The sequence below is a fragment of the Nannobrachium achirus genome (assembly GCF_963921795.1).
Source record: "Nannobrachium achirus genome assembly, chromosome: 5".
Lineage (NCBI taxonomy): Eukaryota > Metazoa > Chordata > Actinopteri > Myctophiformes > Myctophidae > Nannobrachium > Nannobrachium achirus.
Window position 1 is genome coordinate 29,962,991 of NC_137814.1, and position 16,346 is coordinate 29,979,336.

At 42.7% G+C, this 16,346-nt stretch overlaps 1 protein-coding gene across 1 annotated transcript in view; it reads left to right on the forward strand.

Annotated features, from left to right (window-relative positions):
- Positions 1 to 5,311: 5,311 nt before the first annotated feature.
- Positions 5,312 to 16,346, forward strand: part of LOC308284533 (junctophilin-1-like) — a 26,462-nt gene continuing 15,427 nt past the window's right edge. The window contains exons 1-2 of the mRNA XM_080725191.1: positions 5,312 to 5,943; positions 15,178 to 15,934. Coding sequence (XP_080581317.1) covers positions 5,565 to 5,943; positions 15,178 to 15,934 — 1,136 coding nt within the window. The 5' untranslated portion in view covers positions 5,312 to 5,564. The remainder of the gene's footprint in view (positions 5,944 to 15,177; positions 15,935 to 16,346) is intronic.

Genomic DNA, 16,346 nt, shown 5'->3' on the forward strand with positions numbered 1-16,346 from the left:
CACCTTTCACACAGATTTAATTTCTTTGCTAAATAGTTACTATATCGATTTTAAATAATTAAATCGAATCGTATCGTATCGCCATGAATGAACCAATATCGTCCATGTATCGTATCGTCAACCATATATCGAGATATGTATCGAATCGCTATTAAAATGTATCGTTACACCCCTACTAATAATGTTACACACTTACATTTAACAACCATAATCTCTACTGAAAGCAATGTACTAATATCTTGTGTTATATTTAGCATAGGTTTTATTAAAGCACACATTCTGCAGACATGTCAATGCCAATATCAATATCAATTGCTAAAAGCCATGGTTTAGCTCATTTACAGATTGCTGGCAATACATTAGTAAATATAATATACTGTATACTGTATGACCTACCATAGAATTGAGTTCTGTGGCTCTGTAGAATTATGGAATGAATCTTCTTGGGCATTTTTATGCCCACTTTGTCTTGATTGATTGATTAATTGATTGATTGATTGATAGAAGTAATTATTAGACGATTGCATAGGAAAAGGTACAGTTTCATGACAGTACAGTTCACTGGTACAAGGTCAACTAAAAGGAAACTGTTTTGCGGCTTATTTCCAAGGAGATCCTTCTCTTATAACATTGAATGACAGACAGATAGAACACAGTACTATGCAGTAGATATCACTAGTAAGACGCCTCAGGCGACATAACCTCACCCTAAAGGGCCTCACCCATATATGGAGATCCATGTAGCTACTGTATATGGAGATATGCTGTGAGACCCCAAACATGCTTACTCAGTTATTCATTATGTGAATATATGACGTCTGTTACATCTGACCATTGTATATCATATAATACATACAATCCCTTTCCTGCCCATTAATGGAGATCCCTGTTTGAACCAGCCACATAGATATGGGCTGTATTCCTCCATATATGGGCATTCCCATATGAAGGCCTGTTAGATATGGGCTTAATATTGATGACATCAGGGATCTCCATATATGGGCATAAAAGGGATGCTGTTAGAGTGGTTCCCATGACATCACAACATACAATACATTTTATGCCCATATATGGAGATCCCTGCTCTGAGTATCTGCTGTGACCTGTGATGTCACAGTGATGTGTCAGGGGAACCACAGTATCAGGTGTTATCCCTGCTCACGCCTGACACTGTGGTTCCCCTGACACATCACTGTGACATCACAGTGATGTGTCAGGGGAACCACAGTGTCAGGCGTGACGTACAGACAGACAGACAGACAGACAGACAGACAGACAGACAGACAGACAGACAGACAGACAGACAGACAGACAGATGGACAGACAGAGATATGAGGACAAGATGTTCCGGTTTCCATAGGGTTTTTTTTTTTTCAAAGTTAGGGATTTACACTCCTGTTCCACATTTTAGTGGTATAGCAGGAAAGTAAAGTTAAAATATTCTGACTGATGACTTTCATCCTACACAGTGAGTGAATTGTTTCTCCTAACAAGATAATAGCTCCACCTGCAGGACTGTAGTGGTCATTGAATGGATATCACCATGAACAATAATGTGCATCTGTGTGAATGTTTCTACAATTAACTAATTTCTACAGCCCATAAACCCATACCATGGCATTTTGAAGTGATCTCCTACTAATTACTTTATTTTAAAAGGTAACGGTATCTGTTAACTAACTGGATCTTAGGATCTCCCGTATTTATCAGGGAGTATTTGTTTTGTCGCCGTACATTTGCACATAGGCCTACGTGAACTTGGTCCTCCTGCATTTAACTCATCCTCGCTATTTAGGAGCAGTAGACCACAGGGGCAGTTAGGGTTTTTAGGCTAGGGCTCCACCAAAATGACGGCGTCGTGCCGGCGTCGGACGCCGTCAAAAAATGAACCGGGGCGAATTTGAGCGTCCGACGCGGACGTTGACGTCGGCAGTGGAGCACCCTTCATTGATTAAAACGGGAGCGTTCCCTGCGTTGACGTTGACGCGACGCTCGACGCGCTCGGTGGAGCCGGGGGTTATATGTCTTGCTCGACACTTGGGCTGGGGTGCAAACCGGGTAACCTTTGCTGCCCATGCTATATAGCCTATACATAGACCTACCCATGGCCTAACCTTGTATGAGGATGGACAGACGTTAACAGAAACTTCTTATGATTCATGATACATTCTTATTTACACTATGGTGTATAGAAACACCATCACCCTGCCATGACAGAGGATTTATGTTCTTAAAGACCTCTCCCTGGTAGCAGTGGTAGCTGGTCAACACACACACACACACACACACACACACACACACACACACACACACACACACACACACACACACACACACACACACACACACACACAGTTTTACATTTGATTTAGTACAGTAATGTAATACAGACCATGTAGTGACACCTTGCAGTGTTCAAATCTTCTACACTAAAATATATTTATAGAGCTATAAATTTGTATGCTGGCACCTCTGTTTATGGCTTAGCCCACTCAATGACAATTAGCACATCCTGGTTAAGCATTTGACCTAGGTTCTGCAACCAATGAACTTTCTGCTGACACTGGTCAATGTCAGTGTCAGATGTGATCAGTGTGGTTTGTCTATATCTTTACCGCTACTCACCAGTTAAGAGTGGGGTGGCTCAGAGTAGATGACAGAGTACAGCAACTTGCAATGGGCCTGGTGTACAAGATACACTACACCACTAAGATACCCATATACCTGGCAAAATACTTCATAAACGTTAGGGATGTCCATAATTACAACACCATGGGCTGTGCCACAGACCACGTTCAACCCAGAGTCAACTCAAACAAAGGGTCAAACTCGTTCTTCTGCTATACCACAAAAATGTGGAACGCCTTACCGAAGGCCTTAAAGGAGTGTGGATCACTAGCATCCTTTAAAATCGCTCTGAAAAACCACTTACAGGCAGCAACCGTTCGCAACTGGTAAAACAAACATAGTCCAGCCCTTTATTTATTTATTTATTTTTTCCTGACTATATCTACTGCATAGTACTGTGTTCTGTCCGTCAGTCATTCAGTTATATGAGATACTTCAATGAGCTTAGTCTTTTCTAGGATCTCCTTTTAGTAGACCTTGTACCAGTGAACTGTACCGTCATGAAACTGTACCTTTTCCTATGCAAACTTCTAATAAAGTCTTCAATCAATCAATCAATCAATCAATCAATCAATCAATCAATATAATATTGAATCATAATGCAAATAATAAGCCTTAATGGTCATAGCACTGTAACACTACAAAAGCAACAAAAGAATTACAATGATTACATAGTAAGGTAAGCTAAATATATTGATGTAGCAAGTATAAACAAATATTTATGCCTATTAAGTTTGTAAGTAATTTCAGTGGTATCAGTTCATAAGTGAGGCCATAGGAAGATCTTCCTGGTCATCCTTGTTCAGAATGTGGGTATTGCCAGCAGCAAGGTCTTCTACAATATAAAACTGTTTCAACTGTGTGTTTCGAACTTTTTAGCCCGTGACCCAAAAGAGAAATTAGACATTTGCCCGAGACCCAAACTAGTGAAAATAGCAGATCTACAAGCTCACAATCGCGTTGTGAGCTTGTAGATTGCCTACGATGACTCGACCAGCCCAGCGTTCTCAATGGAATGTCAATATTAAGTCCACATGTCATAGATTCTATGATGTCAGACGTCAGTCATCTCCATATATGGCCCCATTTTGGCCACATTTAGTCCAACTTAAACAACCAACCAGGTCTGTGAATTTCTTTGGTCAAAGTTGATCCCATGCCAAAGCCCCAGCGCTCGCCCAGCAGTCTGCTGTCAGTGGCACCCAGGCGGAAGCGTGCATGTACCCATGTGCACGTGCCCATGTGCGTGACCTCGCCCTATAGTACAAGGTCGCTTCTCACCCTTAGGGCGTCTTACTGGTTTATTCATTACTTTAGTTTTTGTCATGACAAATGTTGCAATTTTTTTATGTTTTAAAATAATACCAAATGTAGGAAACAAAAAATTAAGGGACCCATGAAAATGGGTCCGCGACCCACAAATGTGTCCGCGACCCAGTGTTTGGGAACCAGTGGCCTAGATAGTGATGACAATGTAGCGCAGGAATTCAAACCTCCAGAACAGCTAGGGGGAAAAAACAGGTTATTGAACAAGAAAGTATCTAACAAGATTTATTAAAAGAATATACTGACTATGGTGTGTGATCACAGGCCCATAACCCCCCAGCCTCCACTTGCTGCACTGGAGCAGCTCAGTAGAAGAAAGTACAGCAGCTCCTGGGTGTGAAAGGCTAAACAAACTGACCTCACCCTCACAGTGGTATGAAGGATGAAGGCAACCCCCTAAGTGCCTAAACCATCCCTTATGAGCTCTGCAGCATCCAGTCTGAGTTCATTAGGTCAGCTCAGCTCTTTTGTCCATGTTCATTCTATTTGTGTGTGTGTGTGTGTGTGTGTGTGTGTGTGTGTGTGTGTGTGTGTGTGTGTGTGTGTGTGTGTGTGTGTGTGTGTGTGTGTGTGTGTGTGTGTGTGTGTGTGTGTGTGTGTGTGTGTGTGTTGGGCAGGCCTATATGTATATTATGTAGGCCTACATGTATGTATGTATGTATGTATGTATGTATGTATGTATGTATGTATTAATTTAAAAGGGATTTATACAAATGACATTAATTTTGGCTTGGTCTTTAAATTCAACATCATCACTGAGAAATGAGACTAAAGCAGTCTAACCCAGTACCACAGGATGTCGCTATTATGCAATATATTCTGTATGCTTCAGCAGTCAGCACAGCACACCTGTTTGATCCAATGCAAGTGTTGAACTGACTGTATGTTATTACAGTATTTTGTTACCATTTTAAATCATTTTTAACTGGTTAAGTGCTGCCTTTACCCCCCCCCCCCCCTCCCAATCTGTTACTAGCTTAATTATTACCCATACTGAAACCCATATTTTACACCCCTAGTATTGATACAATATTCAATGGGTTGTGGGCAGTTGCAAGACATTTTATCAGTATAATAATTAGCTTACTGTCTGTAGATAGGTCTATATTGTAGGCATACATAGGCCTAAATCTTATCATCGTATTTTGTGGATAATACTCGCTCGCTTGCTTGCTACACCACCATCACTCAATAATAGGCTCGGCTTCACCTAGGTAACGGGAACGATTGTATTCTTCACCACTGCACCCTCTCTCTCTCTTTCTCCTCCCTCCTTGTGTCAGACAGACATAGAGGGGGGTGTGGGAAGTCATAAAACACACGTCAGTGGAGCGATTCTGGCAGCCGTGGCGGCCGCCTCTCACCCTCCCACGTCCCGCTCCAACAAACCAACCACCAATGCTCCCAGCGACCATCACTCATCGCTTGTCGGTGCCTCAGACCCCCGCGCCGAGGTCGCTCTCTCACTCGGACGCCCACTTTCGCTGCGCTCGCCGCACTTTTCCACCTTCGGACTTCGATTTGGACCACGGGAAGTAATCTGCACAAAATCCCCCCCGCCCGGGCGCCGCGCAACTACAGTGCTCCCCCTTGACACCCTCGTTTTCTGAATGACGGGCGGCCGGTTCGATTTTGACGATGGTGGCACATACTGTGGAGGCTGGGAGGACGGCAAAGCCCACGGACACGGCCTGTGCACCGGGCCCAAGGGCCAGGGCGAGTACGCGGGCTCATGGTCCAACGGTTTCGAGGTGGTCGGCGTGTACACCTGGCCCAGTGGGAACATCTACCAGGGCTACTGGGCGCAGGGCAAGCGCCACGGGCTCGGCGTGGAGACGAAGGGGAGGTGGATTTACCGGGGAGAGTGGACTCATGGATTTAAGGGTCGCTACGGGGTCCGGCAGAGCCTGAGCACGCCGGCCAGATACGAGGGGACGTGGAGTAACGGTTTGCAGGATGGCTATGGCGTGGAAACGTACGGGGATGGAGGTGAGAGAGAGAGACAGCTAGAGCAACAGTGTGTCGGCGTACAGTAGTCCAACATCTCAGCTGTTACCGCCCACAGGCTCAGCTGCATCATTATGTGAACCCCCGCTGTGTGTGTGTGTGTGTGTGTGTGTGTGTGTGTGTGTGTGTGTGTGTGTGTGTGTGTGTGTGTGTGTGTGTGTGTGTGTGTGTGTGTGTGTGTGTGTGCGCGCGCGTGCGTGCGTGCGCGCGCGCGCGCAATATATATATTATTCATTCAACCAGCCTATAACAATGTTGATAAAGTGGATTGTAGGGTGTAGGCTAGTAGTTTCACATGGATTTTTTTTTTGCAGAATGCACACTGAGACAGATTGCATCAGATAGCCTAGTTATAACCTATCAGTTTGTTTCCATGCAGGATTGAAACTGAACTGGTGGGAGCACAGAGGTCATGGCTAAAAATAGAAGACCTCATCCGAACATGTTGGCTAGGTAGAAACAAATATTTTGTTGAATGCCACAGGGACTTTACACTGATCTGATTTTTGCATTGATCAGTAAAGCAGGAGAACCATTTGTTTGAATTATTCGTAGTCTACTCTATACAGTAGCCTAACAATAACAAAGTAGAACAGCTGCATGTTTTATAATCAAATTACTATTCTGCAAGGTACTGCTGTAATCAATGAACATGTTTGTGTTTACCAACTCCTACTGTACATTCTAATTGTATTGCAAAATCATGTAGACTACATCTAAGTAAATTGCTAAGTAGCATTCAGGGAGTTCTCTGTATCAAACTACATTGGTACTAGTGGACACTCTGGACATAAGGTTTGGATAAGCTCCTAGGAAAACTGGATGGGTTGAGCAGATTGTAGGCAAGATAGTTATCAAATATTATTACGCATTAGTGTATGTTTTCAATAAAACTCAGATGTGACTGAACAGTGTATGAAATGCACATTAAAGTGGGAGGTATTCAACCATTGCACTAAACTCTAAATTTAGTCCGTCAAACTAATTAGACTCTGGGCTGGGTGTGAAGTAGGCTACACACCTGTGTGGATCAATCTAGTCAATGCAAACAACCATTCCCACACATCCTCAGGATAAGTGTGAATTTAAAAAAAAAAGAAGTAAAATATAGGACATGTCTACTCTAATGCATTTCAAAGCAAATCTCCTACATTTACTCAGCTGAATGTTTGCCCCAGATTAGGGATGCTAGTTCAAGTGGTTATAGAAAGTGTGTGCATGCATGCATAACATTGATAGCAATCCAGCAATAGGAGAAGACAAGTCAAGAAGTGCTAAACAGGCGAGACACCAGTATGGTTGACCTTTAAGGAAATCATTTTTGTTGATAATTATAGCTAGATGAATGTTGATGTTTCCCAACACAGCCTGTCAGAGCTTTCTCACTATGGGGTGGGGGTCTCTATACTCTTTTGGTCTCATATTCTCTCATTTCTGTCCCTGTCACTCACCTACCTCCACTGAGTATCCCCTTTATTAGTTCTAGTCGATGTGGCATGATGCATTGCCATATTATCGCTTCAGCAACTTTGGAAACGTCATGAACCTGATTTGGATGTGTTTGCCTCTTTAAATCGTATATGTTACATGGCAGCCTATATTTAATGTGCCGCGCTCCATCAATGGAACCTGGGAAACCCATTCATAGCCAGTTGCATATTTAAAAAAATCTAATATATGAAGTGGATCGAGTCTGTAAAAGGGTTACTTTTAGCATAAATTTATGTTTGTTTGAATTTCATGCTATATAAGCCTGTTACAGAATTTGAATGCAAGTGTACCTTTTTTGTTTTTAAATTGTGGATACTTCATTTTGGAACAAACGTCTTCATAGTTTCCAGTCTATATTTTGCCAGTAGGTCTGTCCCACCTCCTGTAGAGACTTCTAGAAGGAAAGAACAGGTGTAAGAGATCTGTCAGAAAGCTTATCCCCAAGCAGGACCATGCCTAGTGGGAATCATGAGGTCAGAGATACAGTATATAGTATTATTGTCTCCGCCAGGCCAAAGGCGTGGCAGAGACTATGTTTTCCGTCTGTGAGCAGCTAATTGGATCACTCAGTGCGCAACTTTGCATGCACACTCTGCCTGTTACAGCGCCACCAGGAGGCCAATTACTCCTAACCCTAACTCTTTTGTTCAAACATCACTCAAATCACTACACATTATCTCTACAGTCATGCGATCAAGACGGATTGGTTTGATTTTTCATATTCTGTCATAATTGGATAAGATTGGCTTCCAAAGTTTGCAGGAGTGGCCCGTTTTGAACAAAATGTCTCAAATCATGAACACTGTGTCCGATTGCCGTGAAACTTCTTCTCAGTAGGCCAATAGCCTCGGGATCCAGGCATTTCATTCAAGAAAGAAAGCCTGGGTAAAGGCCCCAGTAACTGTGGTTCATGCCAATCAGGCGAGTCTGTGTGTATATGTCACCGCTAGATCGAGAATCAGTTAGTTCGAGAACCGGAACGCTCGTCGTGCGGCGCGGGGCGGAACAAGCGGTTGCTTTGATCCACAACAACGACAACAACAACGTAGCGTCGGCAGGAATGATAGTGCCTCACCCCACGGAGGTTAGGGTTAGGGTTAGGCATAGTTTTACTGAGGTTAAGGTTAGGGTTGGGGTTAGAGTTAGGCATAGTAAGCTAATGGCTAAACACAGGTGAGCTAGGCTAGTAGATAAACAAAGAAAGAGGGGTCGCAAACGAGTGACGTCAGCGACTACACAAGTGAATGGCTGTTGTCGCCATCTCATGGTGATTACGCAGAATTACACAGGTGCGCTGATAAGAGACTATCAAAGTGAATTGATCCAGGTGGTAGTAGGGGTGTGTGGTGAACGACAAAACGAGCGCTCTTACCCCAATCTCACTTGAACATATATAAACAGAGACCGGTGAACAAAGGCTATTCGCCGCTGAGATTCAGCGGCTCCTATCCCCGCCCTTCTGGGTCATAGAACATCCACGCTCAGCCAGCCTACTAGGCCAAGGATGAAATGCCACTCTACATTTTGCAAATTGGCCTCATGGTGGCACTATAACAGGCAAATTCACGTTGTGGCCTATAACTCTTGAACCGTAGGTCATACAATCAAAATTCCCTTTCCCTTGGATTCCTTGGATCATTACTCTCCAAATAAGCCATGCCAATTTCTGTCTGACAGGTTTTCCACCATATTGTGTTTTCTTTGCTACAAAGTTTTTGCTACTCCTATCAATTTTGTCCAGACTATGGGTGCGTTCGGAAATGCGCACCGGGTGTGTGCTAAGTGTAGTGAGTGCAGTGGGCGTTGACGTTGAGAGTGCATTCGGTGTGGCTTATTTACGAACGACCAGTTAAGAGAGGCAACTGTGTGCTTTTTCAGTCGGAAAACTTTCTTAAAACCAGCAGTTGCTAACTTAACGTTGCTATTGATAGGTAATTTAATTCATAATATTGGCCTACCTGCTGATAGTTTACATGTTGATGCATGTGTAACAATAAAGCCCAAAGGAAACCTTGCGTACACTCCCAGTAGGCCAAGGAAGAACATTTGTTTGGCCAAGGAAGAACATTTGTTTAAAAAATTGTTGATTTGTCACATTTCTCATATTCCATTCCGAATAGCTATGATTGGCCTCCAAAGTTTGTGGGCGTGGCTGTTTTGCACAATTCTTTTCCCAAATTCACTCAAATCAGTACTCATTATCTCTGGGGTCAAGATGTATACATTTGATTTTTAAGATCCCATTCCAAATGTCTACCGGTATGACCAATTTGGTCAGGCCGGGTTGCCTACCCAGGGCCCTCAAGCTTTGGCAAAGTTTGTGGACCCTAGGTAGACCTAGGTAGACCTAGGAGCCATGTGCTCCGAGGAGCACAACTTTCTTAAGTAATGTTCTTAGCCTAATGAGGTGCATTTTATTTCACTTAAATGCTGTAAATCTTAATAGTAAATTGAACATTAAGAGTGTAAATTGACCCATTTTCTATGTAGAGAAGTTTGTCAATGTATTCCTTTGCGAAGCATAAAAGCAAATTCTTTATTATACTTCTTTAATTAATCATTTGCTCTCACAAACTACACTAAGCTACTTACTTTAAGGAAGGGTTTTGCTCAGTTCATTCCAAGGAGCTTGCAGGCAAAGCAGTTGGACCCATTGACCACTTGACCCGTTGACCAATGCAATAGAAGTTGATGAAAACAAGGTGCAAAATAGTATAACATAAGTAGAATGCAGCGAGAACAATGTAGTGCCTCAAAGAAACTAAGATGGTTAACCATGAACCTAGCATCTGTTATGCCTGTGGTCAAGGAAAAACAAATTTAATTAAAAAAAGAAAGAAAAAGTTACCAAGATCTTAGCATAATAAACTAGCATCTATCGGAGAAAAGAAAGGTGACAAAAGTCAAGATTGATATCATAAGCAACAGGTGTGTAAGGGCACAGTCGGGCATAGATTTGTGTAGGGCATCATGTGAACAGATATATACTTTTATATGTATGCATATGTATTGAGAAAAAGCTTTAATAGGCTCTGTGCATGTCTGTAGTTCTCTTTTCCAGAAGGTGGCATTCCTGTTTTCTTTTTCTGCTGCTGAGCTAATCAAATGAAGCTATGAGAAACTGACTTGGAACAGGAACACGGGAATGCCATGTTTTGGGAACTGCAGTCATGCACAGAGCCTATTGTGTAGCAGCTTAAACACATTAACAAGATTGGCGTGAAACTTTACATGCACACTCCCAGTGGACCATGGTAGAACCATTTTCAAATTTGCCACATGGTGGCTTCTCTGTGTGGATATGTTTCTACTGCCGGTACACTGCATAGACAGCAGAAAATCTATGCAGTTTGAAGAACTGCTCAGTCCTATAAATATCATAGTCTATAATATGCAGATTCATGGGCAAAATTATTTACATGTCTTTTTAGTTAAATCTGTTGATTTGGTTTCACTGTGAATTTGGAATACCTGCTATGAATTCAAGTTGTAAAATAAATTACAAAAAAAGACATCAAGCCTCTTTTAGGACTAAATACTGGGTAAAAAGAATCCAGTACTTCTTTTAATTCATTGAGACAATTTAAGGCTTGGTGCAGCAAGTGATTTCAGGGTTGTTCCATTTCAACTTTTTCCCCCTACATTTCTTTTTCCAGGGATTTATCCATGGTTCTCTCTTTAGTCCTATGCAGAAGACTTCTTTGACATAGCAAGATAGTTGTTGGAGTTATGTTTGGCTGTGCCGGCAGGCTTCCCAGCATCTCAAGTTACTTCCATATTTTAAAATAGCACACTCTCCCTCCAACTGAAGGCATCAGGGCCACACTGAGAGGCACAAGCCCTCTGTCAGGTCTCTTAACTTTTACCTCAACCGGTCATACCGGCTGGTAGATATAAACAAAAATAAAATGACAACAGTTTTATTTCTTAGTTGCCAAAATAAGAATAGAAGGCATTTATTGATCTTTGATCACTGTTGACTGCCTGCCATAGGTGGCTAGTAGAATTAGAAAATTGACACAAAATTCACCAGCTTTGATGAGTGCTATTTCTTTTTTAGTTCCTAGGCTCAGTAAGATAGAACTTGATATTCTCAACCAACCTGGGCTTAAAGATCTCACGGCTAACAGTTCACTTTGTTCAGAAATACGATCATGACAATTTTTTAAGAGGCACTGGCGGCCCAGGAGATATAGTGGCTGTCTTGGAATCATAAGGTTCATGATTTGATCCCATACTCCTCCTGGCTGCATGTCAAGGTGTCTGTGTGCAAGATACTGAACCCCTGGCCTAACTGCCCTTCATGAGCAGGTTGGTGCCTTGCATGGTAGACTCTGCCATTAGTGCGACTGTGTGTGTAAATGTTATGCACTTTAATAAGTGCGTTGGACGAAGAAACTATTGTAATGCGCATTCACCATATGGATGATGGATGGATGGATGGATGGATAAGAGAATAACTGATGTTAGAGGATTTTAATACTACCCCAGTGCAGTGGTGGAACTGTACACTTTACTCAAGCACAATTTAGTAGTATTTCAAAATTTCAATCCTTCTTTTTTTAAATAGCAGATTTGCAAGCTCACAGTGAGCTTGTAGATCTTCTATTTTCAAAAGATTTTAATACATTTTATTGTGACCATCAGGGAGTAGTTGTCCGTCTGTCAAGCTAATCAACAACAATTTAAGCACTTACAGTAAGCCACTCGACATTATGGCGTTTTACTTGTACATATGATACCTTGTGAAACTCTGCATAATGAGTACTTTTACCTTTGGCACTTTAAAGGATAAAATAAACAAAATGTCAATATACAGTATGGGCATTCCCAGATGATGCCCTCTTAGGGTACCCTCATGCCCATATATGGAGATACCCAGGCCCTAACTGCGAAGGCCCTGCTTGGCTTTACTAATTAACATACGTTTTATGCCCATATATGGAGATCCCTGTCCCAATGTCATCAATATTAAGAACATATCTGGGAATGCCCATATTTGGTAATGCCCATATATGGGCATGTTTTGACATAACATTGTTGACTATCATGCAGGGGTCTTCTCCATATAATGGGTAACTGTTCCGATATACAGCACTGGCCAGATGGCGCGACCTCACGAGGTCGCATGTCGCCCTGAGGCGTCTTACTAGTATAGTAGTACAATAGCAATACATTGTCATATTATCCTGAGTCAGCAGACATAAAATCACAAGTATTTGAGCCTATGCCAGACTCTGATCAAAAGGTGGAGGCTGGGGTGGAGGAGGCAGCTAAGCAGCAGCGGAGCCGAGGCTTCGGATCAAAGACAAGCAGAGCTATAGTGAATGCAAGCCGTATTTAATGGAGCCTCCCTGCTGAGCGAGAGCTTTGATTGTATTATGGCCGTGTGATGTAATGATCAGTAGATCTAATAGAAAAAGGATCTGACTGACAGCTGATTACAGCTGAGGCGGGCGAGACTCACGTGTCCTGCATAACGCTATGCTTCATTTTTGTACTTAAAGGGATATTTCACTTTCAAAAAAACTTTTGGTAATTGTATCGTCTAATCAGGCTTCTATGAACACCCTGAACAGTTTTTAATTTGCTTGATTCAATATTTTGATATTTGATGTAAATGTTACCAGTCCCTCCAGGCCCAGGGCCTCTCCCCACACACACCCATTGTAACTTCAAACTTCATTTTAACCTTGATAGATTCATTAAAAACACCCATTATTTTTTTCTGGTGACTCATACTACCCTCCTAATACGTGAGCAGGCCGTGTTTTTCCGATAACCTTTTTCATTTATTTTTAATAAATATTTGTTGTATTTAATTTTTTTCCATTTTCCCAAATAATTATTACAAATAAATGAAGAAAGTCATCGAAAAAAACACAGCCTGCTCACGTATTAGGAGGGTAGTATGAGTCACCAGAAAAAAACAATGGGTGTTTTTAATGAATCTATCATGGTTAAAATGTAGTTTGAAGTTACAATGGGTGTGTGTGGAGAAAAGCCCATACGCTGTTTCCCTGTTGAAAGTGGAATATCCCTTTAAGTCAGTTTTGATTACCAGACTTTTAACAGACCTTTTGTAACAGTGTTTCTACATTGCTGTATTGATACTTTTACTTAAGTGAAGAAATTGAGTTTTCTTTTCCCACCACTGCCACAGTGACTTTTAGCATTTGATGGCTAGATATTTTCTAAATGGTTTAATTGCTTTTGCAGTATCCTAGCCTCAGAATAAGGTGTTTCTTTTTTTTTTTAATTTTCCAAGCCTGTGCCTGCGTGTGCTCATGATTTGATCAGGTTTGAGAGAGGATTGCATATCATCATTCACAGTGGATATGAATGCCACAGAGTTAAGTAATATAATAGTTATATAGCACAGGGGTAGCTCCAGTTTCACTTGCAAAATATAACCAGATGTATTTTCATCGATTTTCCATTGTCTTGGCTGTATGGGAACGGATCACCATGGATGAAAAACTGCTACTTGCATTCATTGAAGGAATATTAGGCCAAAAGCCTATTCTTTTGCTATCTACTTCTATCTGTTCTATAAAACAGTTCAAGTTCTGTCTGTGTAGGACAAATATGCCCATATGGCACTCAACCCATATGGCCATGCCTGACGTCCCAATACTGACGTCTGTGTTTGTGTGTGCTTGCGCGCGCGCGCGCGCGCGTGTGTGTGTGTGTGTGTGTGTGTGTGCGCGCGCGCGCGCGTATGCGTGCGTGTGTGTGTGTCAAATAGAGACATGCCAGATGTCAGCACAAATTTGTGGTGTTAGGCTGCGCGTGCTTGTGATGTGGTGTGTGTGTGTGTGTGGGGCAGGCATGTGGTATTATGGCTATAGTGGCTGAGACATAATATTTGTCTCATTTTAAAACCCAAGTGTTTTAAAATGCTGGCAATAATTTATCAGTTTGTTACCTATATGATGTTATACTAGCTAAATGACACCATACATATACTATTTTCCTGAAGGTTTTTCATGAGACAAACGTCAGTACAGTATACAGTTGAAGATAATTTCAGTTGTAATGAAACAGAGGGAATTGAATTGTTAACTATTGTATTGTAGGTCATACAATATTTCCTAAAATTTGTAGGAACTATTTTATGACCTCTCATTGTATCACTGTACAGTAGAGCCTGTGACAAACCAATTTTATCTGATTCAGATGTGAGGAGTATATACATTTTAAGCTATTGAGGAAGATGTCATGCTGTAAACATTTTATGTACAGATCAGCACTCTAGTTTTAGTTTCTTTCATTCATTCATTAACGTCATTCATTCATTCACACACTAATGGGTGGGAGGTTTCGACTGCCCTTTTTATATATCGGGTGTGACTCTTTCAAATGACAAATTAAATGTTTTTCAATTTAATAATAATAAATAACAAAACTTTATTTATATAGCACCTTTCATGACTCAAAGCGCTTTACAGAGCAGAAATGAATCATAAATGCTTAACAGAAAAAGTACACATGATTACAATAAATCATAAATCTAAAAGCAAGAGTGAAGAAATAGGTCTTGAGCTGTGCTTTAAAGCTATCCACAGAGGACAAAAACACATACTGTAAAGGTAGTCTTCCACAGGCCCTGCCCTGGCCCTCTCTGGTCCCTCTCCTTTCCACCATAGGCTGGTACTGGATGTATTATTTCTTACACATACTCCTCCATTCAACTCATTGCCTAACTTGTCCCCCCCCCTGCAGGTACATATCAGGGTCAGTGGACCGGTGGGATGCGTCATGGTTATGGTGTACGTCAGAGTGTCCCGTACGGCATGGCGACTGTCATCCGCTCCCCCCTTCGCACCTCGCTGGCCTCCCTCCGCAGCGAGCAAAGCAACAGCACCGCTCTCCACGACTCCCTGTCCGACACCCCGGCCGGCACGCGCGGGGGCTTTGTGCTGAACTTTCACTCGGAAGGCGAGGGCAGCGGAAAGAAGGGCCTTTTCCGCCGCGGCTCGCTCTTCGGCAGCCTCCAGCGGCTGCGCAAGTCCGACTCGCGCTCGTCCATCTCCAGCAAGCGCAGCTCGGCGCGCAGCGACGGCACCATGAGCCGCATCAGCAGCAGCGACGCCAACTCCACCATCAGCTTCGACGGCGGTGACGTGGGCGACGACTTCCTGCCCCTGGAGGACAACGTGGACGCCACCACCACCGAGTCGTACATGGGCGAGTGGAAGAACGACAAGCGCTGCGGCTTCGGCGTCTCGGAGCGCACCAACGGCATGAAGTACGAGGGGGAGTGGCTGAACAACAAGCGTCACGGCTACGGCTGCACCGTCTTTCCCGACGGCACCAAGGAGGAAGGGAAGTACAAGAACAACGTGCTGGCCCGTGGCATCAAGAAGCATCTCATTCCCATGAGGAACACCAAGACCAAGCAGAAGGTGGACCGCGCTGTTGAGGGAGCCATCAGGGCCGCAGCCATCGCCAAAACCAAAGTGGAGATTGCCACTTCAAGGTAAAATACATCCATCTGTATCACCTGCATGATCTGATGAAGTGCGTTTTAAGTTCAGAATGCATTAGTGTGCTGGAAAAAAGAAAAGAAAACGCTGCGCGCGCACACACACACACACACGCACGCACGCACGCACGCACGCACGCACGCACGCACGCACGCACACACACACACACACACACACACACACACACACACACACACACACACACACACACACCAACTGAAAACATGAAACATACTACACCAACTGAAACATACTACACTGTAAAATACCCAAATGGACCGGTGTATCATTAAATATCAGTTGTCTATCAACAATGAGTATACAGGTTAATTCACTAAATACACGTTTATTAACCCTATGTCTGTCGTTTGGCATTTTGTTTTACAACATAATTATCCTTTTTGG